This window comes from Agelaius tricolor, unplaced genomic scaffold (assembly GCF_023055355.1).
Source record: "Agelaius tricolor isolate 1412-34295 unplaced genomic scaffold, bAgeTri1.0.p SCAF_11, whole genome shotgun sequence".
Lineage (NCBI taxonomy): Eukaryota > Metazoa > Chordata > Aves > Passeriformes > Icteridae > Agelaius > Agelaius tricolor.
This window is the reverse complement of record NW_027269271.1, coordinates 15,544,966-15,572,207: the sequence shown is the minus strand read 5'-3', so window position 1 is coordinate 15,572,207 and position 27,242 is coordinate 15,544,966. Positions and strand designations below refer to the sequence as shown.

The following is a 27,242-nucleotide window of genomic DNA, read 5'->3' as shown; positions in this document are numbered from 1 at the left end:
TTTTTACTGTATTGCCTTTTAAAATATACAGCACTTTCCTATATAGCTTTCCCTTTCTTATTATATGGAATTTCCCAAAATTGTACAAGTGAAGGGGTTGAGGCAGATGCTCTGGATATCCAATACTCACACTGAGCACATTTTAAATTGTTAGTTTTTTTATATATATATCCAAAGTTGTGTTTGTGACATTTAAATAGCAGTTAAAAAAGATCAGGGGATGGCAGGATGTGTGAAAGGAAGCTCAACTTTCACAGTATTATCAAGCTGTTGTTTTTCAGTATCTTATATATGGCTGTCAAAAACAAATAGAATGGGTGTTGGAACTTGAAGAACATTTTCCAGATAATGTTGCTTGAAAAAGACTGGAAGAAATTCATCCTGAAATAAGTGTCTCTAAGCTAACTTCAAAGATGAGCTTGATTGGCTGGGTGTACAGTGAGTAGCTGCATGGATAAAACAGGGCTGGTTTTGAGTAAGATGTTAACAAAATATGTCCTTTGCTCAGAGATTGGTGTGGTGTGACTGACAGGCTGAGTCCTCCCCTTGTGCTTCCCTATGAACTACTCAGTATCAGAGTAAAGAACTAAATCTAGATAATTGTGCTGCAATCTTCTGCTCAAGCAATGATGAACCTTATGAACGTTAACTTCCTTGTTCTGACTTAATTCAATACTTTGATTCTTAGTGCAAATAGTCCTTGGTTTTATAATTTAATTAAACATGAATTTGTCTTCCTAGTATATTGCTGACAAAAAGAAAATATGGCAGATCCTTGAGAAAGACTTTTCATTTTTGTGTTAGTAGAAAGCAAGATTATAAAACAAGATGTACTTTTATTTATTTTGCTCACGCATGGGGGAAATAGTCCCTGTAAAATGGATTAAATAATTCCTCAGGGAAACCCTAATAGAGCAGAAAATTTGTCTCGCTGATACAGCCAGCTAAGGAGGCAGCAGATCATAAGACAAAAGGGAATTGGTCTCCTGGGAAGAGACTGGCCTGCTCTCTGCTGTTTACCAAACCTCACCAAGGACTCTTGGAGCGGTAATTGCAGACAATGCCACGATGTTGACATCTTTGTGGTGACAGGAGCTGTTTCTCTGAGGTTAGATTACTATCAGCATACATAGCCTAAGTAGAAACTGTCAGCCTAAAACAAATACATTCCCTGCTAGGCTACCAATGGGACTGCAAACTAGAAAAATGAACGGTCTTTTTTTTCAACACACCTCTGCATTGGTATTTCTACAAGTTTGGATTAAAAAGCAAGGCTCCCTTTTGTTTTAATTAGTTTCACTTTTGGCTCCAGTGCAATGCTTGTGGTTCCTCAAAAGTATGATGTCTCTTTTAAATTGAAACTAACACTACTAGCTAAATGTGTACTGAATACATATTTGAAAACTGTGAATACAATTTGGAAATTGTTGGCTTTTGTAAAATTTAGTGTCTTTGCTATTTAAGATGAAGGTGGTTTTGTACAGCTGTAGGGAAAAGGATTTTTGTGTTTCACAGAGGAAAAGCAATATTTTGAAAATAGTCCCTTTTCCCACGAAATTGATGACTGGACAGAGGATAAACATTACCGTAACAGAGCCAGTGTAAGGAGTGTAATTATACTGTAAATAGAGTTTAGACTAAGTCCTTGCAAAGGCGTTACTAATAATGAAAATATGTCAGGACAATTACTTGAATAGAGTGAGATGTTTGCATGAGTAAGAGGAGGGAGACAGAGCCCATTTGTCCCAGTTTTTGTAGAAATCTAGGTAGGAATCAAAATTTTCCTCCAGACTTTCATGCCTTTGCCCAGCAGAACTGGCCTCTTCAGACATCTGGAGAAGGGAGCTTCACTGCCTATTGGAGGAGGTGCAGGAAAGTCAAAATGAATTATGACTTTTAGAAAACGTTGTGTTTATTTGTGAACTTTATAATATCGGTATCAGGGTTCTAGTGGAACTAAGAGCCATAGAAGAGTCTGGCCGCACAGACTTTTGACTGTTCCTGTCAGAAAGGGCTGCCGGCGCTGGGTGTCCCTGGCCCCGGAAGGAGACCCCCGGTGCAAGCAGGACATTCGCAGCGGCGGTGCCGCGGCTGGGCCAGGAGCTCATCCCGAACGCACCCGCGCCGTACCGCTCCCCAGCATCCCCGGCATCGCTCCCCAGCATCCCCGGCATCGCTCCCCAGCATCCCCGGCATCGCTCCCCAGCATCCCCGGGCCCGTTCCTTCCGCCCGCCCCCAGCGGGGGTCGGGGCCGCTCCGGAATCCGCACCCCAGCCCAGCCGAAGCCTGCGGTGGGATTAAATTGTATTTCGCGAGTGTCACCGCGTCTATTTTTATTTGCTAACGGCCGGCGACAATGGCTTTCTCACTTCCTCCACCTCTTCCAACGGCTCGGGTTATTTAAACGCCGGCACGCAGAGGAGGGGCTGCTGCCTGCGGGCCGGCACGGCCGCAGTGCCGCACCGAGGGGCTCTAAGGCGGCCGGGAGCTCCCCGCTCCGCCGGCAGGGGCGGTCAGGCGGCTCCGCAGGTGAGCGGCGGGGCCGGGCCAGGGCCGAGCGCGGCGCTTTTGTCCGCCGCAGCTCCCCCGCCCCGGCCCGTCAGCGGCGCCGCCGGCTGCGCCCCATTGGCTGCGCGGGCGGTAACGTGACAGCGGCGGGGCCCGCCCCAGACGCGCCGGTTGGAGCCGGTGCCTCGCGCTGCGCCGCCGGCTGCCGCGCGGACGGAGCGCGCGGACCCAGCGCCGCTGCGCGGGCGGGCCGGGGGCGGCGGCGGCAGGTAAGGGAGGGGCGGCTGCCGCTGACAGGTGCGCCGCGGGCCCGGCCTGCGAGGAGGTGCGGGCGGAAGGAGGGGGAGCGGCGCGGAGCGGGGCTTTCTGAGGGCAGCTCTCGCAGTCCCCGCTTTTCCCGGGGTTGCCCCTCCGCCAGCTGACCGGGAGGGCGCTGCCATCCCGCGGGGTGCCCGGCGCCGCTCGTCGGATCACCCGTGAGCCTGCGCGGCGGCCGCCCCGTCCCTCGGCGGCGCCCGGTGCGGGGCCGCTCACCTGCCGTGGCCCCGCGGGCCGGCCGAAGCAGAGAGGGACCGGGCTCGGGGAGCCGAGCGGGTCTGTGGCCGCCCCGGGGCCCGCGGGCGGAGCCGGGCGAAAACCGCTCTGTGGTTTGCGTAACCGATATCTGCGTGTCCTCGAGTGACCCGGGCGCTACAGGTCGCCTGGGGCCGCTCTCCTCCGCCCCGGGCTCGCCCGGCCGGGCGGCAGCTGCCACCCTTCGGCCCCTGTGGCACCTGCCCTCGGGCAAGGGGCAGGCGGGAGCCAAGTCCCAGCCTCCCCGCAAGGGAGAAAAGTGTTAACTCAGTGTTGAGGCCTGACAGTTCTGCGTGTCGAACAAGAACCGTCCTATTTGTCGTTGCCTTCCTTTCTCCTGCCTGGCCAATTTTCTCCTGCCAGCGTTTCTCATCCCAGCTAGTCAGGGATCTTGTAGCAGCCCCTTGCGTGCAGCCTCGCTTTGCGCCCTGGCTGAGCTGTGCAAGTGGCGCCAGGCTGACTTTGTGCCCGTTTTCTCAGGGAAACTGGGGCAGCTTCCTGGCTTTGGGTCAGAATTTGGCCATAGTGAATGCTGCAGTTGACTAGTTATGTAGGAATGGTTAAAGCAGACTTCCCTAAAACTTAATTTTATATTAAGTGTGTAATTAAGTATGCTGATAAGGTAAGCTGTGTTTGACTTGGCCCCTTGTGTGGTCATTTAAAACTATACCTGTGAGGTAGTCATTGAACAAGCTAGGTTTATTATGGTTTCAAGTATTCGTGCTGTATCTTCTGCTGACTCTCAGCTTTCTTTGTTTGATGAAAGGGTAAGGTGAGACATCAATTGTTTCAGGTGTCTTGGAATTTTTTCTTAAGTACCTTCCTAGCAGGGAGGGCATCAGATTAGGCCTTACTGATCTGTCTTGTTTAACTTAAAGAGAGTGATGAAGGAAAGCCCATGAGGTTTCAGTAGTGAAATCTTACTTGTACTTGTAGAATTTAAGTATTGTCCATCTGTATTGTACATGTTTTCTTCAGAATCCATGTAGCTCAGATGACAGCGTGAGGGATAGAAGAGGTAACTTTCCCTCAGTATCTGTGGCCCTGAGCAGTGCAAAGGACATGAAATGAAAAGAGAGTGGAAATGAGAATGATTATGGCAGAGAACCAGTAGTTAATATATGATATAGGGGGATTTTTAAGACTTTTCTTGAGTGTTTGAAGCATTCTGTTGTAGCCAGATAACAAATGTTTATTGGAGAGTTTTACACTAACATATATTTTTGCATTCACATAATGCAATTGACTTCTAATTTCAGTAGGATTCATATAACTTTTAGAAATTGTGCAATATTAACTTACTAGTTCCCTTACACTTTTGAGAGAAGGGAGTTACTGGTCTGGCTTGTACTTGTTTCCTCTTTCGGGAAAACATGGTTTTTATGGGGAGAAAATTGCCTTTTGTTTATTGCAAGTTACCAATACAGCTGTTGTTTGAAATTAATGAAATAATGTAGAATAATTTTTAGAAAGGGACCAATAGTGCTAAAGAAACATCCATCTGTATTCCAGCATTGCAAAATGAACCTTGTAGAGCAGTATGTTACTGTCAAAGAAATATTTTTCTAAGGGGGATTGAGGGGGAAATCTTGTCTGTCTTTAGCTGCTGCTGTGCCTGCTCTGCCTGATGTGCTACAGGTAGCAAAAGAGGCTGTGGCACCAGTAACACTACTTCAGCTAACTGCCTACTGCTAAAGCCATAAAGCTTTACTCAGCTAGGATTAGAAATGGATGTTTCATGTGACTAAGGGGATAAGGTGTGGTTTTTATGGGTCTCTGTGCTGCCTATCTAAATGTTTCATGCTGCTCTCTGTATTCTTAGCACTAACCTGTGGGCTGTATTTATCCTTAGGCATCCTTATAACAGCTGTTCAGCTGTTGTCTTGTAAATAGTGTTATTCTGCCAGTTGCTTTTGCAGTTATTCTTTTTAAAGATAAGTTAGCAGTCTGTGCTGTGGTCGTGAAGCTATTTGGTTCAGATATCATGGGTCGCCATGTAGAAGGTTGAGAGATGTAAAGTGGAATTAATATTCTAAAGTTTACATATGATGTCTTTAATGTTTAAATGGAATAGGTTATATAATTCCAGTTAGAGTTTTACCAGACTTGGTGAGTGGGCTTCAGTTTATTGTACTTCTGCTTGGGTTTGTGGATTATTTGCCCCAAGAGTTGTTAGTCTGCTACAAATGAGTTCTGGATTTAATTTTTAGCTTGTTGAAATCGAATTGTAATTCACTATTGAACTAAAGGGTCATAATACTTAATAGTTTCCCCAGCTATTTGATTTAAATTTACCCATATGAAAAGGCTGTGCTTTGTAGTGGTGCAGTACCTTGGAAGGAAGGCAGATGATGCAGCTCTCAGTAAAGCTGTTACAAATGCAGAGTTCAAGGGACAGTGCTGACACAGCCTTCTGATGTACACCCACAAGGATTCTAGGGTCTTTCAACAATCAGAAGGGAACTGTGGAGAACTTGTAATTGACTTGTTCAATTCTCACTGGTGTTGCTGTGTTTCAAAATAACATATTTGCACACTCTGAAATAAATGATATGACTGCATTTCCATTGTAAGGGCTCAGCCTCCAAGTACATTTGGATGCTGTAAGCTGGAATGCAACTTCTTATTCTGAAATTGAGAATTTAGTTGACTCTGAGAAACTAAAAGGATTGAAATGCTGGTAAGGGGTCCAGTGATACCAATAAGAATATGATAGTAACATAATCTGGTTGCTACTAATTGTGAGTAGAATTTAGATATTGTTACAAACACTTTGTTCCTTTGTGAGATAGTAGTTTGAATTGTGATTTTGGTTAGCAAAGTTTCAGTTTTGTGACGCAACAGCTACAAAACCACGGTCATGTAGTTTGCTCAGGCTTAATTAAAGTGACATTGATTTTTAGAGCTCTTATTTCAGTTGCAGAAAATTTAACCCCTTATTTCCCAGACATTATTGCCTTGGTTTTCTGGGGAAAATACCAGTATTCTGTGACTAGTTCAGGTTGTGAAATGTTTATTTAGCTACCTTCTGGTAGCTAAAAAAATCATCTGCATCCAAATATGAGGATCTGCTGCGCTGAAATTTAATGGTAGCACATTGTGATTTTAATGCTGAATTATTAGTCCTTTGAACTAATTTCTCTTCCTGAATGAAAGCAAAATCTTAGTGTGCATTTGTTGTGTAACCCAAAATATTTGAGGAAGAGAGGGAATTTGAAAATTTTTAACTAAAAACTGACTGTTTCTAGTCTGTGTTTAAATTATTCACAAGATAAACTTTAATTTCCAACCTATGCCAATGTAAGTGTGAAACAGATTGTTGCTTTTCCAGTGCCTTTGCCAAGTAAACACATTTTTTTTAAACATTAACATTGTTTAAATACTAACTTCGCAGTGACACTGACTACAAAGTTGGGAAAATTATTGCTTAATTGAAGTGAGATGGGATATGTCAATACTCAAGTTCTTTACCAAAGAGGAGTTAAAAGCAGTGTCTGCTTTGCTTCAAATTATTATTTTGTTTCATACAAATATGGAGCTAGAGGTTTTTTACTTTAAAGTTCTTAATTGATTCAGGTGATGATAAAACCTTGACTCTTGTTTTTGTAGTTCTTAAACTTGGCTTCCTACCAAAGTGTGTTTCTGATTAATACTGCTACCTGAAAAACCTTACCAGCTGTTGGGTCTCTTCAGACAGCCTGCTCAAAAAAGGAAATTTTGCACAGTTGGAGACTTGCACAGCATACTTGGGTTTGATGGAAGTACAACGCGTGAACACAGGTCCTGAACTAGCTTTGTGTTTGTTCAGGAAACAAAGCAGGATTACTGTGGATTTACTGTAGAATTCAAGTCTGATCACTTGTTTGTGGTTCTGAAACTTAGCATTGTTCTAGGAGATGTTTCTGATAGGTACAATGGGCTTTCAGCTCTCCTGATCCCATGCATATGTGCAGCTCTGAACTGTACAGCTATGTTTAGGCATGCAATTTGTACAGACACTACCACATAGGGTGTGCAGTGGGAAATCTGTCTTTCAGTCCACTCATTTTATTAAAAGAAGAGAAGATGTAGCTGGTTGCTTTGTCCAATTAGTATATACATAATGCAGAGTAATATGAATAGGAGGATACTTAAGAGGCTGAGGGGGTTGTGCAGCCACATTGCTCACTGCTGGAAGATTGGTAAAGCCTGCTTCAATTTCCATTTCAAGCAGGCTTGTATTAGACTGCAGTCCCAAGTTTTTCTTTTTCTTACTTTGGGGCGGGGATATTCTTTAAAAAGATAATAAGATGGGTTTCAGGAGAGCTGGCATACAGAAAGAATGTCTGAGTTTCCATCAGATATCAATTGGAAATTTATCTGTTCTCATTATTCTGTTTTAGCTGTTTAGACCAAACATCTAGAATAGAGTGTTTCAGTGTGTCAGGCTCGCATTCATGAGTAACTGTCTTTCCAGTTAAACGAGATGAAAACCTGCTGCTTCTAAAAGGAGATATGAGCCACTACTGAAAATCCAAATCAGCTTTCTGATGTCAGAACTAATAGAGTGAAATGTGTTTCTGTATTGCTGCCCTGATAATTATATTTTCCTAGATGCAATTAAGTTCTTGTCTGTGGAAGTAATAATATTCCCTTCTAGAAAGTTCTCTTAATCTTATACAGCATCAGGAAAAATTAAAACTAAAAGACTAATTTTTGACTATTCTTAAATCTTGTGGCTATATTTGTACATGGTAATAATTATCTTGCAGAGACAGAATACATTTGGTATCTATTTTTTGTGACCTCGGTTGCTGTTTCCATTCTCAACATCTGCTATCCTGAGAGAATGCTGCTTGGTCTTAGCAGTCTTTAAGTGTTGAAAAAACTTTGGTATCCTTTTTTCAGCCAAGTGTTGAAATTCTAAGTTATTGTACTAGATAACTGTTCATATTTTAGAAATATCATAATTATTCTAGGTAGAATGAGGACTACAAATACAAATTAATATTTCTGAGATCAGACAAAGGTGATAACTGTTTGACCACTATTAGGAAAGGGAATAGCATGTATTTCCAGCTCTCAGAACCAAACAGAAGCTTAGTACAATCCAAAACAGCTAAATAGCTAGTAAGAAATTATTAGTGTATATTATTCCTCATTTAAATAATTTTTTGAGAATAGCAGAAATGTTACCATAATTTTGCAGTTGAGACGGAGTTGAGTCTTTTGAGTTGGAAAGAAATGAAATTACTTGCATGAAGCGATTCAGCTGTCAGAAGTAAATTATTAACTAGGTTAGGTATGGGTATTGTATTGGAAAGCAATGTTTGAGCTAGGAAATTCATATGGAATGGAGGTTCTGAATAACAATAACCACTGGATTTCAGTATTCTGCTCCCTGCAGAAGTGGTGTGAAAAATGTTGGCACCTTCCATCATTGTCTAAATGCAGAGTGGTTGAATTCCTTATTCCTTTATTTAGAAGAAGCAAATGAGAATATGAACCTGCTTTAGTGAATACCTGAGTACATCTGGTATTACATTGCCATGTAACAAATGATGTTGATAGCCTAGTTATAGCAACATGTTAACCTTGTGGATGACAAAATTGACCCAAATGCTTACCTCACTTGTTAAGCAGGATTTGTAGTCAGTGTACTTTATTCTGCTGTGACAGCAGCACTCTTGATGGTGCTTGAGAAATTAATTCAGAGCTGGTTCAGGTTTGTGGATATATTCCTAAGTTCTTCCTTCTGAGAATATTCTCTTATTTCAGACTGGTTTCCAGTAAGGTTACTGAAGTTGTCTTGGCTATTTCAAATGTCTTTGGCCATTAATGATTTTATTGAGAAGGACGCTGAAAATGGAAAGAGGGTGTATGTGCAATTCCTTGCCTTTTCCCAAGGAAAGAGGGTCTCTTGTTATGTAATTCTAACTGTATTATGCTGCTGGGTCCTTTGTACTGTTACTGGTCTTGAAGACTGAAGATAATAAGCTATACTATAAATAAAGAATCTGCTTGTAGAAAAATCTACTAGTATTTAAGTTGTGAATATTCTCTAGTGTTCTCTCTGCTTTGCATTCTGATGTCCTGAGCATGGCAGCACAATGAATTGACATCATATCTCTGACTTACAGAAACTGATGGGATAAAAATTAATTTTCTATTGTAATACTTATCTTGGTATGCAAAATAAAATAGATACCATTGATGCCCATTCAGAATGCTGGAGGGATGCTGCTGATACCATTGTCTTATGGTTATGTAGTCATATTTGCCAGCATGAGAAAGACCCAAAAACATGGTTACAAGAATAAAAAGGTACAATAAGCAAGCTTGAAAAGTCTTATTTCATGCAGTTGGAAGGTGTCTGATTCTGTGTTATCTATGTTAGTACTGGGATGAAGGGCTTGATGTACTGTTGTGTAAGATGGTTTCTGGGAGAGCTACCAAAGGTGCAGTTAAAAGACCTAGGCTGGGACTAATGAGGTTGCTTTTGGTGTCATCATGTTTGTTTAGGAAAGAACAGGTGAAGCACCAAGGAGACTTTAAATATTTAATGTTCCAAACTTGCTCCAGGATTTCTTTGGAACTTGGAAGTAAAGACTGTTGTATCTTTACAACTGAGTTACTGACTTTAAAACCTAACTGGGAGATAGGGGAAGGACAAAGGAGGCCTGTTCTTCTAGATATCACTTGAGAGTGTGATCTGTGCCAATTTCCTGGTATCTTCCTTGACACATTTGGGCTGGAATGCTTGACAGCATGGCATGCCTGGAGAGAGCTGTCTCCTGTGGTTTAAATTAGCATTAGCTGAGCACTTATGGACTATGTGCTTCTGGCCTAAGAAGGCAGATACATTTCCAATACAATTTTCTCCCCTTCTTTCCATCCCCACTATATTCTCATTCTTCTTTCCCTTATGCTAGAAAGCCCCTTCCTTTAGTCTGATTTCTTAAGTCACCATTCCTTTGAGCATTCTTAGTCTTGCAGTTCTGATTCTGGTTTTGTTGCCTTTTTCTGAGATGATAAAGCTCTTTAGACATCCAGATTAGATTTGTATGGGGATGGTGCCCCTTGTTGCTGCAAATATTTTCTTGGGTATTAGTGAAGGACAGCCTTTGCTGCTCTGAGAGCTACATCATTGCTACCACATTTATCCAATAATTTCCTTTTCAAAGTGGAGTATGTGCAGTATACAGCTGCTTGGAGAAATGTAAATTAATGAAGCAAAAAAGAGTGCTAGAGTTTCCAATGAACACAAATTATATAAGTTATTAATTAAATATTGGGATGTAACTAGGTAAGTATCTATTGTATGATCAATATAAAGCACTCTTCTGAACAGATGCTTGCATTGATATTTATTGTAGTCAGTATTTTAGAGTCTGATATGTCTCAAGTTTTAAGTTATAACCTTAATTTGTATATTTTAAAAATGCATTTCTGAGTTTAAAAATAGTACTGAGACAGTAAAGCTGTAAAAAACATTGCTTACTAGAAATGCTCAGATTCAGAGTCCAGATTCTGCTTGGTTCATTAGGGATCTCAGAAAGCACCATGGCTACAAATGGAGTTATAGGCTCTGGACAAGCAGACAGCTTGTTCTCAAAGAGACTGGTAATGTTGATGCAATTACATGAAAGCAAAGCTGGTCCATCTTTCATTTTACTGTGTTTTTTTTACCATTAGAAGTCTTATCTATCTAACTCTGTAACATACTTTTTCTGAATCTTAGGTTTGTACCCACTTACCAATTTTTCTATGTTTTATTTTGTAGGGTTTTTGTGTAAACTGATTGTCTCACCTATCTCTGGTTCTAAACTTGGGTTTAAACTGAATCTTTTTCTCACTTTCTAGGAGCATAGGTTGTGACTTATTTCAGATAGAACACAATCTTTAATTTGAGGAGAGGGCTGGAGAAACTGCTTTTACTAGTAAAAATATTTCTATCTGAATGTGAATTTGTGTTTGAAATTGCTCTATGGGCTAGACTTGAATGAAATAAAAAGCACACTTAACACAACTTTTAAATGCAAATCTTATAATGCAGCTTCATTATGGAGTTTAATCTTCAAAATAGTGGACTTGTTTTTACCCTCCCATCTTCTTGTGAGAGTTAAGCTCCAGTACCTTCATGCACTTGGGCAGAGCTAACTGATGTGGTCCATCATCTGTGAAGGCCCACAGGTTTGTCATTTTAGGCAACTGGAATGTTTGAATGTGGTCCTTCTCCCTAGTGAGTGTTTGAACAGTGACAGATTTTACAACCAAAGTTTATATCTCTTGACTGTCCTTCCTGGAATAGAGAAAAGGCTCAATATGTGGATATCAGTGATATTTAATGAGAAATTTATATGGCTCAAGGAAGACTAGTCTTTTTTGGAGGTTCCAGGCATAGGAAGGAAATGCACAATGTAATGTGTCTAGTCCTGCACTGTCAGATTTCAGGAAAAAGTCTTGTGCTTGTAAAGCAAATCAAATTGGAGTAAAACATATTTTCAATTTAGATTAGACTGCAACTTTATAATAACTTTAGACTATACAAAGTATTTTTCTTACCTTAAGTGTACCAGAGAGAGAAAGAAGAGCGAAACTGCCTTTAAGTTGCCTCTTTTTTTCCCACCTAAGTCCTTTTGTGTTGAACCTGGGAATGTTCAAGCTTTTAGGTAGTTCAGGAAGCTGAGATATACTTGCCATGTTCTACTCTTGGTTTTTTCAGCTTCATGAAGATATGATAGTAGTACAGTGAGGTAGTAGTTGCTTGATCTTAAGATTTTTGTATCAACTTATGGGCTGTGCAATGAACTTTGAAGCTGTAGCAGAGAAGGGTAGATCTTGTAAAGTAAAAATGTTAGTGTAGCCTAACTCACTAAATTTTAAACCATGTTTACAATTCTTTTCCTGAGAAATTACTTGGCTATAAAGCCTTCCCCAGAGAGCAAAGACTGATTTTTAAGCAGTGTAAAATTTTGCTGTTACTGTTTTGCACCTTATGTTCAGCTGTCTTGAGAGCGGGAGTGTTTAAGAAAGGCAAGGGCCTCTAGCCAGTCCAGGTACACATGGCTGAGACTGTCTGTAGCTTAATTTCTGCGTATTTGGAAGGACTTTAGGTCTTTGATTATTTAAGAGGTTGATATGGCAAACTTGGAATAATGTTAATGTAGTGCTGAAGATCCAGTGCTTGAGGAACATACTGTTTATTGTAGAGTGTGGAAATGTCTTTGGATTTGTTTTAAATACAAAAGGATAATCACTTATACATGTTTAATTGTCACCTGTGATCCTCTTCAGAGGGATCTGAAAGAAGCTTTCTCTAATCTTGTTTGTGTTGTTCAGCATTCAGTGGAATACAGATTCAAAACCACAATCCCTATCAAAAAGGTCCTGCAACTGAATCTGTGTATGCACAGAGGTGACCAAAGGACAGATTCTGAAAGAATCACAGCTTAAAAAAGGCAGAGGCAGTCATGTAAATGCTTCTGCTAAGAGTAAATATGGCAGCATCATTCTTTATGGAGTCACTTGCACCAGAACTCTTGCAGTACCTCGCCATTTGCTGTTTACAGAATACTCGAGAAAGGGAGCAGTAACATGCCAATAAAAGGAGAAGGTTTTGCCAGGAAAGATCTGGTGTGGGTGATGAGTGTGTGTATGGGTAAAGTTCGTTTATTTTTGTTCTTTTGGGAATTTTCATGAGGGTTTATTTGCAAGGCTCAGGCTGTGCATATGAAACCATAAACAGGTGCTGGGAATCTCATAGAGGAGTCTCAAAACTGCCTATGAAGCAAAACCGATGATGTGTTTAGTTCATTGTCGAACTTAATTTTCCATCCAAAACTTGAGAAGAAAAAGTGATCTATTTAAACTAGCTAGAAGCTAAGTTGGTTGTGTAGTTCAAGAATGATTTTTGATAGAAAATTGATTAAACAGATACATTACTTAGTATGTCAGCATCTCCCTATCTAGGCTGAGAAGCAGCTACAAGAGTCTAAAGAGACTGCCTGAAAACTTGGTGGCTGTGTTTCTTTGAGAGGGAGGGGAAAAAAAGCAAGACAGAGGGGCCATGGGAGTACCTGTCAAGTAGTTGTATAAAGCTTTAGTTGTATAAATCTATTTTGATTAAATTAGTATGTCAGAAACACCAGTTGAATACCCTTTAGGGAGGACAGGCCTTGCTGCAACGACATCACTGACTAAATGTGCCTAAAATTCTGTGAGCAGTGACCAAATGACAGAGTAATACAATACTAAGTACCCTTTTGGCAGCTGGGGGTGGTGGTGGATGTCTGATGCTTACAGATAATATTTTTCAAAACGAGAGCCTTTTATTCACATTCTGGATATGTTTCTGTTGTTCTGATTTAATAAGTCTTGAAGTAACTAAAAATTACCTCAATATTAGTGATCTTTATTACTTTATTTTTCTGGCCTGTGTCTCTGTATTGGTCTGGAGTAACTCTCCTGAAGTCATCATTTTGCCTGGGGCTAAGCTTCATTCTCTCTTCTTGTAAGAAAGATTGCCAATTGAGTTAGGCCATCTTTGAAAAGCTTTTATGACTTTGATATGGGTTGAAAGCTGCTGGAGATGAGGTTTATCAAATCCATTACAGTTCAGCATTATTCCATTTGATTAGCCACTCTTGGCATACAGATAGGATTTGAAAGAAAAATGTCTTCAGCAAAATTATCATCAATAATTCACATGTTTATGTTACAATTGTATATACTGTGTAATCTCTGCAAGGCAGAGAGGTGACAAAGCACTTTATGAAAACAAACCTTACAAAGTCACCTGGGTTAGCCTTAGATTGAGTTCTCAGTCTGTACAAAAACAAAGCACTTTTTTTTTTTAGCATTATGTCATCGGTTGAAAAAGGTGTATTGAGTGATGCATACTCTTAAGTGTAGCAATATGATTTTCACAGAATTGTTCTCTGTTTTGTAAGTTTTAGGGAAAATGCTTTATCAAATGTTTTATCAAATGCTTTATCAAATGTTTTACTGTACTCTGATTTTTGTCCTTTGTATTGAGCAGGTATGCCTTATTCCCCAAGAATACTCCAGTAAGCATTTAGTTATATGAATCATCTTAACACATTAGTATCTCTGCAAGTCCCTGATGAGCTTTACATGTTTGTCAGGAAAAGAATTGCTCCCATCCTCATGCTCATTAGACCTTTCACACTATGTTAAACTCTCAGCCAATTTAGTGAAAATTTTGACTTTTCAAGTGATTTTCTTTTTTAAAAGTTTGCTACTTTTACCTTTTGATCTTACTTTGTTGCATCATTCAATATATTAATCTCTTAGTGTGTTCTTTACAACTTTAACAGAGGTCCCAAGTCTTCCATTTTTATAACAAATTTCAAGAAAGAAGAATTGACTGGTTTAAGTTTTAGGCTGGAAGGGAAAAAATGTTTTTGATTTTCTTCTGTTTACATTCAAATCAAGCATGTTTGGCTTGAGTCAAGATGTGATCCAGGTATTCTTTGCAGAATGAAAGCCTTAGTTTGAATGGGTTTAGTATGTCTTTATGCTTTTATACCGACAAATTTATATTCAAACCACAAGAATTATGTCAAAAGAAATAATTTTAAAGGCATTTGAGATGTGCTTTTGGAAGTTGAAGTGGAGTGATTAAAGAAATTGCTATTTTTCAGCTGTTTAGCATCTCAGCTGCAGAACTTGTAACTTTATGTAAATGGAAAAATTGTTGAGCTTAAATGGCTTTTAGTGCTTAGAAAGGGGACAATGAGAGAAGCCATCACTTTATTTCTACTTTAGGAAAAGCAACTTTCAGATAGTGAACACGTAGATAATTTGAAGGGAGTGGCATCTTGTAGATCCTCAGATCTTTTACTCATAGATGCTGGCTCTTTGAGATGCTGTTGTGGAAGCAGTAATGAGCTGCTGTTCTAATACTCACAGTTTTTGGAGTCCAAACATTTCAGTCTTATGACAGTTTATTTTCCTTACAGGAGTGTACTGTAACCATCCAGTCCTTCTTCAGCTGCTTTCCCTTGGGTGGGCCTGGTAAGTTTTTGTATTCTATTATAAATAGCTTTGTCATTGCAAGAAGGGTTAATTTATTTTCAGTCATTTTTTCCACTTGAATGTGGAGTAAGAATTGGGTTCAGCTATTGTTTGACATTTTATAACAGTTTGTCAGCTCTGTTTAAAATTGAAATGTACAGTACCAATATATTATAAACAAGAGCCAATGTGTGCTAGGTGGCCAAGAAGGCCAATGGCATCCTGGTCTGTATCAAAAACAGTGTAGCCAGGGGGACCAGGGCCCTTCCCTGTGCTCAGCACTGGAGAGGTCCCACCTCGAGTGCTGTGTCCAGTTCTGAGGCCCTGACTACAAGAAAGAGATTCAGGGGCTGGAGTGAGCCCAGAGAAGGTCAGTGGAGCTGGTGAAGGGTCTGGAGCACAGGTTCTGTGAGGAGCAGCTGGGGGAACTCATCCAGGAGAAAAGGGGAAATTTATCAGTCGGGGGAACTTCCCAGTCTCTACAGCTGCCTGAAAGGAGAGTGTAGCCAGGTGGGGGTCAGTTTCCTAAGTAACAGGTTCATAGTTATTTGGGGGAAAAAAATAAATTCCTTGTTGAAATAGGGCTTAGCTGTAGGCAGTTTTCCTGGGTGTTTGGGGAGTTTTCTGGCGATGTGACTGCAAAACTTTGACTTTGCATGCTGCGTGATCACATACATACATCCTGTTCCGTTTCATGTAGCTGTAGCAATGCAGAGCTTAATGGAGGCATAATGAGGCAGCAGTTGTAATGAAAGTGGAAATGTTTGCTCTTTATTTACATTAAGCCATTAAATAAGTATATTCAATGTTTTCTTCATCCAGAATGAAGACAAATGTAAAGATGGCATGTCCAAGGAATTTTAAAAGGTGTAGACCTCCTGACTGAGCAGTGCTGTGTTTTTTATTCTCTTTAATTGGTAAAGTAAGTATGAATCAAACCTATGCTTCTGGGAGTTAAATGTGTCATTTATATATATATATAACAATATTGAACAATAATACATTGTGACACCTTAATTTTAATTCTGCCAATACGCTTAATTCTCTTGATGGGAAGAGATGAGGAATTACGTATAAGAATATGTAATACACAAGGGCTTTTTAGGAATTTGTGTATTTTTAATTGGGTAGAATTATTTAATCTGGTAGAAAATTCTAAATTACAAGAGCCATCATGTTAATGTACCACTCTGATTTTGGAATTCTTCATAAATAAAAAATCACTTATGTAAGTTTATAATGGTAGTGAAGGACTGCTAATAGTACATCAGCCACTTCTTTGACTTATACCTGTTTGTGGCTTCTACTGCAGCAGTACCCGAATGGTTGGTTTTAATATACCTTCTCTCAGGCTAGTTTCACTCTTTAAGTTTTTGCACTCCCACGTACCTTTCCTTAAAATAAATCCATGAGATGATGGATGGGGTCGGGTCCCAGAAGTTCTTGGATCCTTTTGCTATGCTCTGGAGTCCAAGTCACATGTTATACATATTTAGAACTCTGATAACAATAATAGATTTCAAGTATTTAATGGTGAGATTTTTTTAAAGCAATTCTCTAAGAATGTCTTTTCTTCTCTTTTTTCTTCTACCAGCTGCTGTTCTCTCACAGGTGAAAGTCATGATCACGCTAACAGAACTCAAATGCTTAGCAGATGCCCAGTCATCCTACCACATACTAAAGCCATGGTGGGATGTCTTCTGGTATTACCTCACCATGATAATGCTGCTAGTTGCTGTGCTTGCTGGGGCTCTCCAGCTTACTCAAACCAGAGTATTGTGTTGTCTTCCTTGCAAGCTAGAATTTGACAATCATTGTGCTGTGCCTTGGGATTTAGTTAAAGCCAACCTTAACATGTCAGCTAGCCCGACAGCACCGATAATCATCCCGCTTAAAATCCAGAATTATCTCCATCGGCAGCAGTATTCCTACATCGATGCAGTATGTTATGAGCGACAGCTTCACTGGTTTGCCAAATTTTTTCCATACCTAGTGCTTTTGCATACCTTCATTTTTGCAGCTTGCAGTAATTTCTGGCTTTACTATCCCAGTACAAGTTCCAGGCTTGAGCACTTTGTAGCCGTTCTTCAGAAGTGTTTCGACTCTCCCTGGACAACGCGTGCCCTCTCAGAAACAGTTGCTGAGCAGTCTGCCAGGAAGTTGCCAACAGCCAAATCAAAAACAGCGATTTCATCACCTCAGTGTTCAGGAGACATAGGGGCCAGCAGACAGTCCCTGCCATATTCACAACATGGCTTGGAAACAACTGGAAGAGAAAATTCCAGTGTTCTTGACAAAAAAGAAGGGGAACAAGCTAAAGCTATATTTGAAAAAGTGAAGAAATTCAGAGTACACGCTGAAGAAAAGGATGTTGTATACACAGTGTATATGAAACAGATTATAGTGAAAGTCTTTGTAGTTGTCATAATAGTAACTTATGTCCCCTACTATTTATCATTTATTACACTTGAAATTGATTGTGTGGTTAATGTTCAAGCCTTTACAGGCTACAAAAGGTACCAGTGTGTTTATTCGCTGGCAGAAATTTTTAAAGTTTTGGCTTCATTTTATGTTGTTTTGGTGATCTTCTATGGATTAACTTGTACTTACAGTTTGTGGTGGATGTTAAGAAGTTCACTTAAGCAATACTCTTTTGAGAAGTTGAGAGAGAAAAGTAATTACACTGATATACCTGATGTGAAGAATGACTTTGCATTTATTCTTCACTTGGCAGATCAGTATGATCCTCTTTATTCCCAACGATTCTCAATATTCCTGTCTGATTTGAGTGAAAATGAGCTCAAACAGATAAATCTTAACAATGAATGGTCAGTGGAAAAACTGAAAAATAAACTAGTAAGAAACTCCCAAGACAAGACTGAACTTCACCTTTTCATGTTAAATGGTCTTCCAGACAGTGTCTTTGAACTGACAGAAATAGAAGTTCTAAGCCTGGAACTGATTCCTGAAGCCAAACTTCCTTCAGCTGTGACCCAACTTGTCAATCTCAAAGAACTCAATGTTTATCATTCATCACTAACAATGGATTATCCAGCAGTCAACTTCTTAGAAGAAAATCTGAAAACCTTGCGTTTGAAGTCTAGTGAGGTGGGAAGAATTCCATTTTGGGTCTTTCATCTAAAAAACCTACAAGAATTGTGTTTAACAGGATATTTCATGCTAGATCATCACAACTCCATATACAATGATGGCTTTCAGGGGCTAAAAAATCTGAGATCAATTCACTTAAAAAACAACCTTTCCCGTATACCTCAAGTGATCACAGATCTTCTGCCTTCTTTACAACACTTGTCTATCAACAATGAGGGAAATAAACTGATAGTGCTAAATAACCTGAAGAAGCTGGTAAACCTGAGAACCTTGGAACTAATCTGCTGTGATTTAGAGCGCATTCCCCATTCCATTTTTACCCTAAACAATTTGCATGAAATTGACTTAAAAGAAAATAATCTCAGAACAGTGGAAGAAATAATTAGTTTCCAACATCTTAAGAATCTTTCTTGCTTAAAATTGTGGCACAACAGTATTTCCTATGTCCCAGTGCAGATTGGTGCATTATCAAACCTGGAACAGTTGTATCTAAATTATAATAATATTAAGAATGTTCCATTGCAGCTATTTCTTTGCAGAAAGTTACACTATTTGGATCTTAGCTATAATAAGCTAACCTCCATCCCTGAAGAAATCGGTTATCTGACCAACCTGCAGTACTTGGCTTTGACAAAAAACCATGTGAGTAGAACTTTGAATTAGTATTCAAAAACAAAAATAGACTTAAGCTGCTATTTCTTCTAGAACAACCTCTAGCTTTTGTGGTGTTCATGATTAAAGTAAATCCAGAAAAAAGGGGTGGTGCTTGTTTAATTACTAAAGCTTTGGTATCAGCAAAGCTCACATAATACTGAATAAGTACTATCCTGGTTTGTAGCTGCTTAAGGGCTTTGATCCAGAGATGGTATAGGTTAACATGGCTGCAGAAATAGATCTTCCCTTGCCCTGCAGTTGTCAATCCTATGTAGTATTTTAGTGGAAGTGAACAGTGTTTAATGTTTACCTTAAAACATCAAGCTGAATGCTAAAGTGGATGAACAGCTGGTTGATGAGCATCTCAGGTGTATGACTGGGAAGAGGGAAATAATTGTGGTTGGTAACCTCACAATGAGTGCTAAATTGTCTGACTTGTTAGTGTGGAGCTCAGGCTTGTGACTTCCTCTGAGGTTTGTAATTGTTTTAATTGGTGAGGCTGGTTTTGGATGTTACGTGTCAGTAGAGTGGGCCAGGAGGACTGCACTGCACAGATAACTGCTTGCACAGGTTTCACAACACAGAGGCTGCTAATGTCTCTCCACAGTCTGTGCTTGTTCTCCATTAAGTGATTCTTAGGAATAGTAGGTTCTTCCTCTGCCCTGCCACCTCACACGTCTGCGTGCATACATGGATGTGCTCCCCCTTCCAGGCTTGCTTGTGCCAGGAGCTAAGCAGCTTTGTAAGAAAACAGGGATAATAAAACCATTATAGTGCTCTCAAGCACTTGATCACATAATGATAGAGGAATTAGTCTTCCTTTTCCTTTCATAAACTAAGAGGGTTTTTTACCCTAAAATAAAAAGGGGAAATGTCAAAACACACAGCTGCACATAGGCTAACACCTTCTAATGTACTTTACTTTTGTTCTTTTCTTTCCTTTTTCTAGATTGAAATGCTGCCTGATGGATTATTTCAGTGCAAAAAGCTGCAGTTTCTTCTTCTGGGAAATAATAGTCTGATGAATTTGTCCCCTTTTGTGGGTCAGCTACTGAATCTTGTTCAGTTAGAGCTCACTGGAAACTATCTTGAATCACTTCCCGCTGAACTGGAAGAATGTCAGCTCTTAAAGCGAAATAATCTAATTGTAGAAGAAAGGTTGTTAAAAACACTTCCACCTCGTGTAAGAGAGCGTTTGCAGGCATGCTCAGATAAGTCCTAAGTTTAAAATGAAACTCTGCATTGTTGCATTCTACAAGTCTTGCTTAATATCTCTCTAAAGATCTGTATACGTAGAGAGGAGTGAAGGAGAGAGAGCAATTCACAAACCAGTCTTAAACTTTGATGCATTGAACTAAGTTGATTGTATTGGAAAAGAAAAATTTATTTAGATTTAAACAAAAGATGCAGCCTTTTACAGGTAAACATGTTTGAATTTTGGAACATGAATTGTTGGTTAGGTTCTACTGATTGAAATAATTCAGCTAGATGTTTATGGTAGTATTGAAAAAGAAGAGATGATTGCCTGGCTATAGTGAGAGTGTATATACTTTTTTCCTATGAGAATTTTTTCTGTTGATAGCAATGATTTAAAATAGTTTTATTCCTGCCATATGAGGTCTAAGAACTGTCTTGAATTAGTTTCTAAATATGAACTCTTCTCTAACTTAGGATGTATTAAATTAAGAGTTTAAACTATTTGAGCAGTTTAATTGCATGGGGTATACGGAAAGTAATTTTTCAACATAACTTAATTTTTAAAAGCTTTTGACAAGTACTAAGCATTAATTCTATAATTGTGGAAGATGCCATTTGAATCTTGCTATTAAATACCTAGAACTGGTTTCAGCATTTTGTCTTAAAAATAGTAAATACAAAATTAAATGTTGCCTAGAAATTGGGAGGAATCGGAAGAATCTGAAGTAACTGTCGTGCGCATGTCCTAGAGAACCCATCTTACGTTACTGATCTGCAGAAACAATGATGGCAAACAGAATAGTTGCAAAGTTGTCTTCTGTATGTTGTGAGCATCCCAGGTGTTAGTGTAGTGTATGTTGCTGATTAATATTTTTATAACTTCTCATTACTGACTGCCTCAGTGCAGCTTCTCCACACCCAGTTATTGGGGAGAGGATGAAGGAGGTTTGAGGTTTGTATTAGATAGGGACAGAAAGACAAAGATAAAACAAACTAAATAATCACACAACTTAGAAGCATTTGGGAGGAAAAGACAGGAAGCATTATAAGCTTTGCCTCTTCTAGGGATGTAATAATTTCATAAATCAGAGTGGTGGGAAAAACTCTTATGCCATCCGTAATACTTGCAAAAATGGATGGAAATAAAATGTTTCCTGACTTCATTCTTCTGCTGTGCGCTGTTTTATTATATTTGAAGTCTTAATTCACATTATGTTTATCATGTTCACCAGAAACATAAGTTATGGCCCTGGGGAAAGAAGAGGTTAGCATTCTTTCCAAAAACACATTTTAAAACTTTAACATAATACAGTTTTCAAAAACTAATCTCAATTATGGGTTAAGCAGATGAAGTAAACTGCCCGTAATGACTTTGTGTTCAAGAAGTGTGCTAACAAGCTGCATTCCAATTTGTAATAACAAATCATCACAGATAAAACTAGTTTTAGTACTAGACTACTTTTAGTCATCTCTTGCTCCCATTCCACTGCCAGTTTTTTGGAGTGTAATGCTATTTTGAATGAAAATGCCCAAACAACTCTGACCAGCATGAAAGCAGATGTCTTTGAAGGAGCAGTGCAAGAGTTGCATGTTTATCCACTGTGCTGATGGCATTCCAAAGACCTTTGTAGTTGGAGCACTTTTCTTCTCAGGGAACCAAAGTGTGGTAAAACGAATTGCTTTCTATGTAGCTCTAGAAATGTTTAGTTTAAACTGGTTAGCTATGTTTATGTGCAGGCCAGTGCTGCTTGAACAGTGTTTCATAATGTCCATATGTAACTCCTCCAAACTCTGTTAACTCATTTTGAGTTGTGTAACAGTCCCATAGGAATTGACATGGTTCATCAGCAGAGCTAGTTGTGGTACATGTGATTAAGCCACAATGCATTGACTTACACCCCTGTGGCAAGACTTGTGTTAATAATTGCAATAGGCCTGTCTGGACTTCATAGCTTAACATTAAAGAACACACTATGCCAGAATTTGACACTTAAGACTTGCAGTCTAATAATTTTTATCAGATTAAATGTGAATTTTCTTTAAAGCTTTTTTTCTAAATTAGAAAGCTGTGTTGAAAAAGTTAAATCAGCAAGTAATTGACTTGCCAATAGCTTCAGCTTTTTAGGAATGCATCAGTCCTTTTCCATAATCAACCAAACTGATGAAGGTGAAAAATTATCTTAAATGTGCATTCTACACTAATTTTGTCAGGAGTGAATTAACAGAAATAACTTGGAGAAAGGTACTTAATTTCTAAAAAGGTAGAGGATTTGAGACCCACATGTATAATTAATAATAATATTGTTTTATAGGCTAAATGGGTTACATTTTTTGCAGACTTTAATTTGTTCACTCTGCACCCCCTCAGGAGGGTTGGATTATTTTAGCTGCATGTTTGGGTGTTTAAAAAACACCCAGACAAAAGCTGGAACATGTAAAGGCTATGATATCTAGCCTTGTTTTCAAACCACAGTGCCTTTACTATCCCTTTTGTACCATGAAACCTAATCCAAGTGCTTAGAATTGAGGATGGAAACAAATGTAACTCTGAATTCCTTGAATTCACTTCAGCCATTACCTTAATATTCACTATTTCTTCAAAACAAGGGAATTTTCAGGGAATCAATTTATGAATCCACTGTCAGACTTTGTACAATAATATTGTTGGCATGTAGTCTTTGTATAAATAATCATTTCCAATCAAAAAAGGCTTTTCAACTTGTTTGTGTTATATTGTGTTAAAGAACTTTGTATGGTGACCTTCCGTATCATGAACGTTTTGTTTAAAGATTAAATTTTTGTTTGCATTACAATTCTATGAACTCTTCTTTCTTTTTCGTCAGATGTTGCATTTAATGCAAAGCTCAGAAGTTTGCTTCCAGCTCTCTGTATCTATGTGGCACCAGGCCTATCTTCTACAGGATAGTGTGAAGGTAATGAACAGCAGTGTGAAATGTTCTTAAAATATGGGAAAAAGCTCAGACTTGCAAGTAGTGTTACATATTCAAGTAAAAGTAAAGTATTTTTATTTTTCAAAATGAGAACCCTCCTAGTAAATTTTATGGAACTGTGGGCCTTTTTTCTTGGGCATGAAATGAAATAACTAATAAAAAATGATGCAACTTACCTGTTTCAAGGAGGTAGTGTTAGTAAAATAAAGCAGATTGTGCTTTTAAAAACAGATTGTGCTTTTAAAAACAGATTGTGCTTTTATGAAAAGTTTTTTCATACTCCTACAGATTTGTGTATTGTGGTCATTTATGCTAACAGGATACAGTAATGTTTCAGGAATTCCTGTGTCTGAAGAAGTCTCCATCCTGGCATTACATGAAGAGTTTCTCCCAGTGCTCCATTGCTAGGACATGTAGGTGATGCAGGGGGCAGTAGAAACCCACTCTGGGGTTGGACTGGCATCTGAAGGGTTCAGGCATTATCTCAGTCCAGTGTGTTTATTAAAGGACCATTTAAAGGACCAAAGGACATCTTTGTCTTTTGCTTCTTTATGTTGCTCCATTTATGTGAATATCCATTCCCTCTTAGTTCAGCTTCTAATAACCTATAATCCGTTGTTGTTGTTGTTATTTTGTACAAATGTGCACCCTGCTTCATAGGAGCCAGCTAAAAGACTTTGAAGTGGTATGGATGTGCAAGTCATATGCATTTAACACTTGGAGAACATGTGGAGAAGAGAGGATGGAAATGAGTCCACCTTCAGAGAGAGGGGAGAGGAATAATTCCTCCAAGTAACAGGAGAGATTGGAGAGATGGTTATTGCTGCTTAGCCCAGGAGGCTCTGGGGAAGTGTTTCCTGGGAAGCAGAACTTGCTGGTAAGCAGTTCTGGCAGCATGGTGCTTAACACAGGGAGGTATCAGTCTGTAGAGCTCATGGGCCTGCTGTTAAACAGGTACATTTATTACTTGCTATTGCTTTCTTCCTCTTATAAAAATGCTATTTCTAATATTTACTGCTACTGTTGATAAGTGTTACTTATAACACCCTGAATAAAAGTTATTTCTTGTCTTTTCCCCTACCTCATACTTGCATATCTGTCTATTGCAGAACCAATACTCTTGTCAAAAGATGTTGTAAAGCAAGTATTTGAAAAGTGTGGAGGGGAAAAAAGCCAGTCAATGCAATCTCCCCGGCATTGCAACCTGAAAACCTCTCAAGTCAGGGTTCAGGCTTGCAGTATATGGATGGCAAGGGGAAGAAGGAGTGTAGCTCATTATGTTCATTGAAAACATAGCTAATCTGCAAGTTAATAGTGAATTGATTTATCATTTGAAATTGGCCTTGCTCAGTAGCAAAAATGCATAAAATTGTGATGAGACAGTTGGGTGGGATTTTTTAGTGAAGCTGTTCATTATAGCTAAAGGTGTTCATCACTCTGACCTCTGTGCTTTGGCTCTCTAGTCTAACCATTGTTTTTGCTTTTGCTGGACCTTATGCTGAGCTGATTCTATGCAAAAGCCTGGCAAAACACTTTAGTGTACTTGTTTTCTGCTGGTTTAACCAGCTAAATTAGTCTGGTACAGTCTGGCAAGTACCAAAAGCAGCAGAACAGGACAAAGATCAGTACCTCCCCTTATGATAACTGCTTAGGGTGCAACTTTGTATTTGCTTGCAGAGTAATTATCCTTGGCTGCCTCTTTGATTTTGTTTGATTTTTTTAATATAGTACAACTTTACAACTGAATGGGTATGACTTCTCATGGATTGTATTACATATATAGCTACATATATCCACATACATAGATATTGAATGACAATTAAACAGGCCTAGGACACACAAATATACTAAATATGTTTATCTAAAGTAGAATATCAAGAAGGAGAAAGTATGAGGATAGATTTTAAAAAAGTCTTCAAGAGTTTCTAAAGAGCATGTCTTGAACTGTTATCAGATAACAGATATGCTTAGTTGCTGTGGATGCACTGGCTGCCTGAAAATTTAGGAACAGAAGGGAAAATAATCACACTTCCATGCTGTGCAACCCATGATTACTGCTGAATATGTGTGCTCATTAATCCCTAACACTCTGTTTTCCTCAGGGTGCTTGTGTTTTATCTTGATTAGTGCTCTATTATGGAGCAGTAGCAGTTTCTGTGCTCTGTAGAAAATTTTCTGCTACTTAGGGATGATTCTGGTTCTCCAGCAGCAGTAGCTGAATTGTATTTCAGCGTGTGTTAAGGCAATCTGAAGTTGGCATTGCTTTTTATGAGATGGACAAAGTGGCTGTGTCAAAGCAACAGAGTGTAGTATAGTGGGGGTAGAAAATTGAAGAGGGGAGACAAGCTAGAGCAGGAGCTAGTCCAGGTGTTGTAGAGCAAGTCCCTTTCACTGCTGAATCTGGTTGATGAGAGCTACTGCTAGTTTTTCCTTCAAAGCAGTCTGTCTCATTAAACTGCTGAAGTAACTTGAGGGCTGTGCAGGGGATTGATTCTGTAAGGTGCTGAGTTTTTGAGTAACTGCTTAGTGAGTGTACTTGACTCCCACCCAAAGCTAGCAGAAGTTCAGACTATTCATACCATTCCAAATAACTCTTTCAAGTTATTCAGCTCGCTCTTCAAGATGTCTTGGTAAAAGAATCTTGTAAAACAAAGATTTGTTTTCTTTCTGTTCTGTGGTTATAAATTATAACATATGCATGAAAAGGAAAGAGGTACGTTTTCTGGTATGAAATGAGCAACAATGTCAAAGGCAAGTACATATAAATCTTATTTTATTTTAATCTGGTTTTATGCCAAGTGGCTGTGGTTTTGCTGGCTTGAGAAATAAATCCACTAAACAGTCTGAACTGATAACGTGTTGTTTCCTGCATTGCTTCAGAGAAAACTGATAAACTTAGGTATAAAATTTTCAAATTACTGAGTCTTGCTTTCAGCTATAGCTGCCTGTTTTTCTGTATTTAGTAATGCTAGCATGTTTTAAAGACAGGTTGATTTTCATTGCCATAGACTTACACAGATCCACTATGATATAAACAGTCTCATATTCTGTAGCAGAGGAGGCTGAAATTCTACATAACATTTCTGGTTGCAATAGGCTACCATACATAGTTACATTATTTATTATGTTACAATGGAGGCATTTAATAAGTTAAGCTCACAAATAAAGATTAATAGTCGATAGAGTAGTGCTTCTGATACCTTGATGAAAAGTGGTGCACATTTTACGCTGCCCTGCACTTAGTTCTTAATATATCAAAGATGTTTGTTCTGGAAATGCACAACTGTCAGAGAGAAGCTGAAGCAGTGAGCAGATGGGGAAGTGGAATATGCACACGAGCTAAATGCTCTTGAGTCAGCAGTGAAGTAGCAAATAGTGCATGACAACTTTTCTTTTAAGACTTCAGGGCTAATCAGTTCAGATCTCAGTCATTTGCTTCCTTGGAGTATTGCTCCAGGACATTGCAGACTCAAAACAGAAGTGGAGCAGAGTACAAGTTGAGGTTTGGAAATTATTTCTTTCCCCTGAAAAAAGCTGCTGTTTTGTTCTGTTTTGGGTTGATTTGGGGTTTTTAACAGAAAATAACAAAGCTGTGCTGCAGAAGTCTGCTATGGTTAATAAGGCTTTGAGATCCATTAAGTTGCAAAATCCCTCTTGCATTTTTCAGAGGTTTCTGTCTTTAACTGTGTGTCATTTGATTTCAACTGCCTTTTCTCATTAACAGCCCACCCCTATGTGAGTTTTAATCATAATAATTCCATAGGGCAAAGGAGTCCCCTAAAGCTTCTAGATGACAGAGAAAATTATCTCTTGTGTGTCTAGGTAAACATTCCTTTGGCTTCTGTATTGAGGTCAGGGAGATACTAAATCACTATGGTTGCTGTCTCTCCCTTAGGGTCCAGCTGATGACAAAATTACAACCTGGTATGTAAGAGAATTCAGGCTTGTGCTGGCATGAGAGAAGGAGCTGGGAAGGGCACAGTAGGGCTGATTATTTCAGTGGCTGTGCCACTTGTGATCATCCAGAGATAGAAATATAGTGACCTACATAGTGGCCATACATAGTGACCTACATAGTGGCTGTATCCAACTATAAAGCATGGAGTAAGAAACACACAGACTGGGAGGCAAACTCAGTCATTCTAGAGGCTGTCCCTGCTATACATTGAAAGAATTGAGCTGGCAAAGGGTACTGGAAAAATACTATTTGGAAGGGAAGGCTTTGGTTG

At 39.2% G+C, this 27,242-nt stretch overlaps 1 protein-coding gene across 2 annotated transcripts; it reads left to right on the top strand.

Annotated features, from left to right (window-relative positions):
- The first annotated feature begins 2,508 nt into the window (after positions 1–2,508).
- On the top strand, positions 2,509–21,225 carry LRRC8B (leucine rich repeat containing 8 VRAC subunit B). 2 transcript variants are annotated; one of them, XM_071436333.1, is made up of 5 exons: positions 2,509–2,530; positions 15,046–15,100; positions 15,923–16,022; positions 16,695–18,853; positions 19,815–21,225. In XM_071436333.1, exons 4-5 carry the CDS (start codon positions 16,721–16,723, stop codon positions 20,085–20,087), a joined length of 2,406 nt encoding a protein of 801 aa, XP_071292434.1. In that variant the 5' UTR covers positions 2,509–2,530; positions 15,046–15,100; positions 15,923–16,022; positions 16,695–16,720; the 3' UTR covers positions 20,088–21,225. The 2 variants fall into 2 exon arrangements, with proteins under 2 accessions (XP_071292434.1, XP_071292433.1); XM_071436332.1 differs by lacking the exon at positions 2,509–2,530 and adding an exon at positions 2,655–2,778.
- Positions 21,226–27,242: the final 6,017 nt, after the last annotated feature.

Bases quoted from the DNA above. Each gene is read 5' to 3' on its own strand.
- LRRC8B (XM_071436333.1), top strand. From the start codon at position 16,721: ATGATCACGCTAACAGAACTCAAATGCTTAGCAGATGCCCAGTCATCC. The intron at 18,854-19,814 runs GTGAGTAGAACT...TCCTTTTTCTAG, and splicing joins TGGCTTTGACAAAAAACCAT to ATTGAAATGCTGCCTGATGG.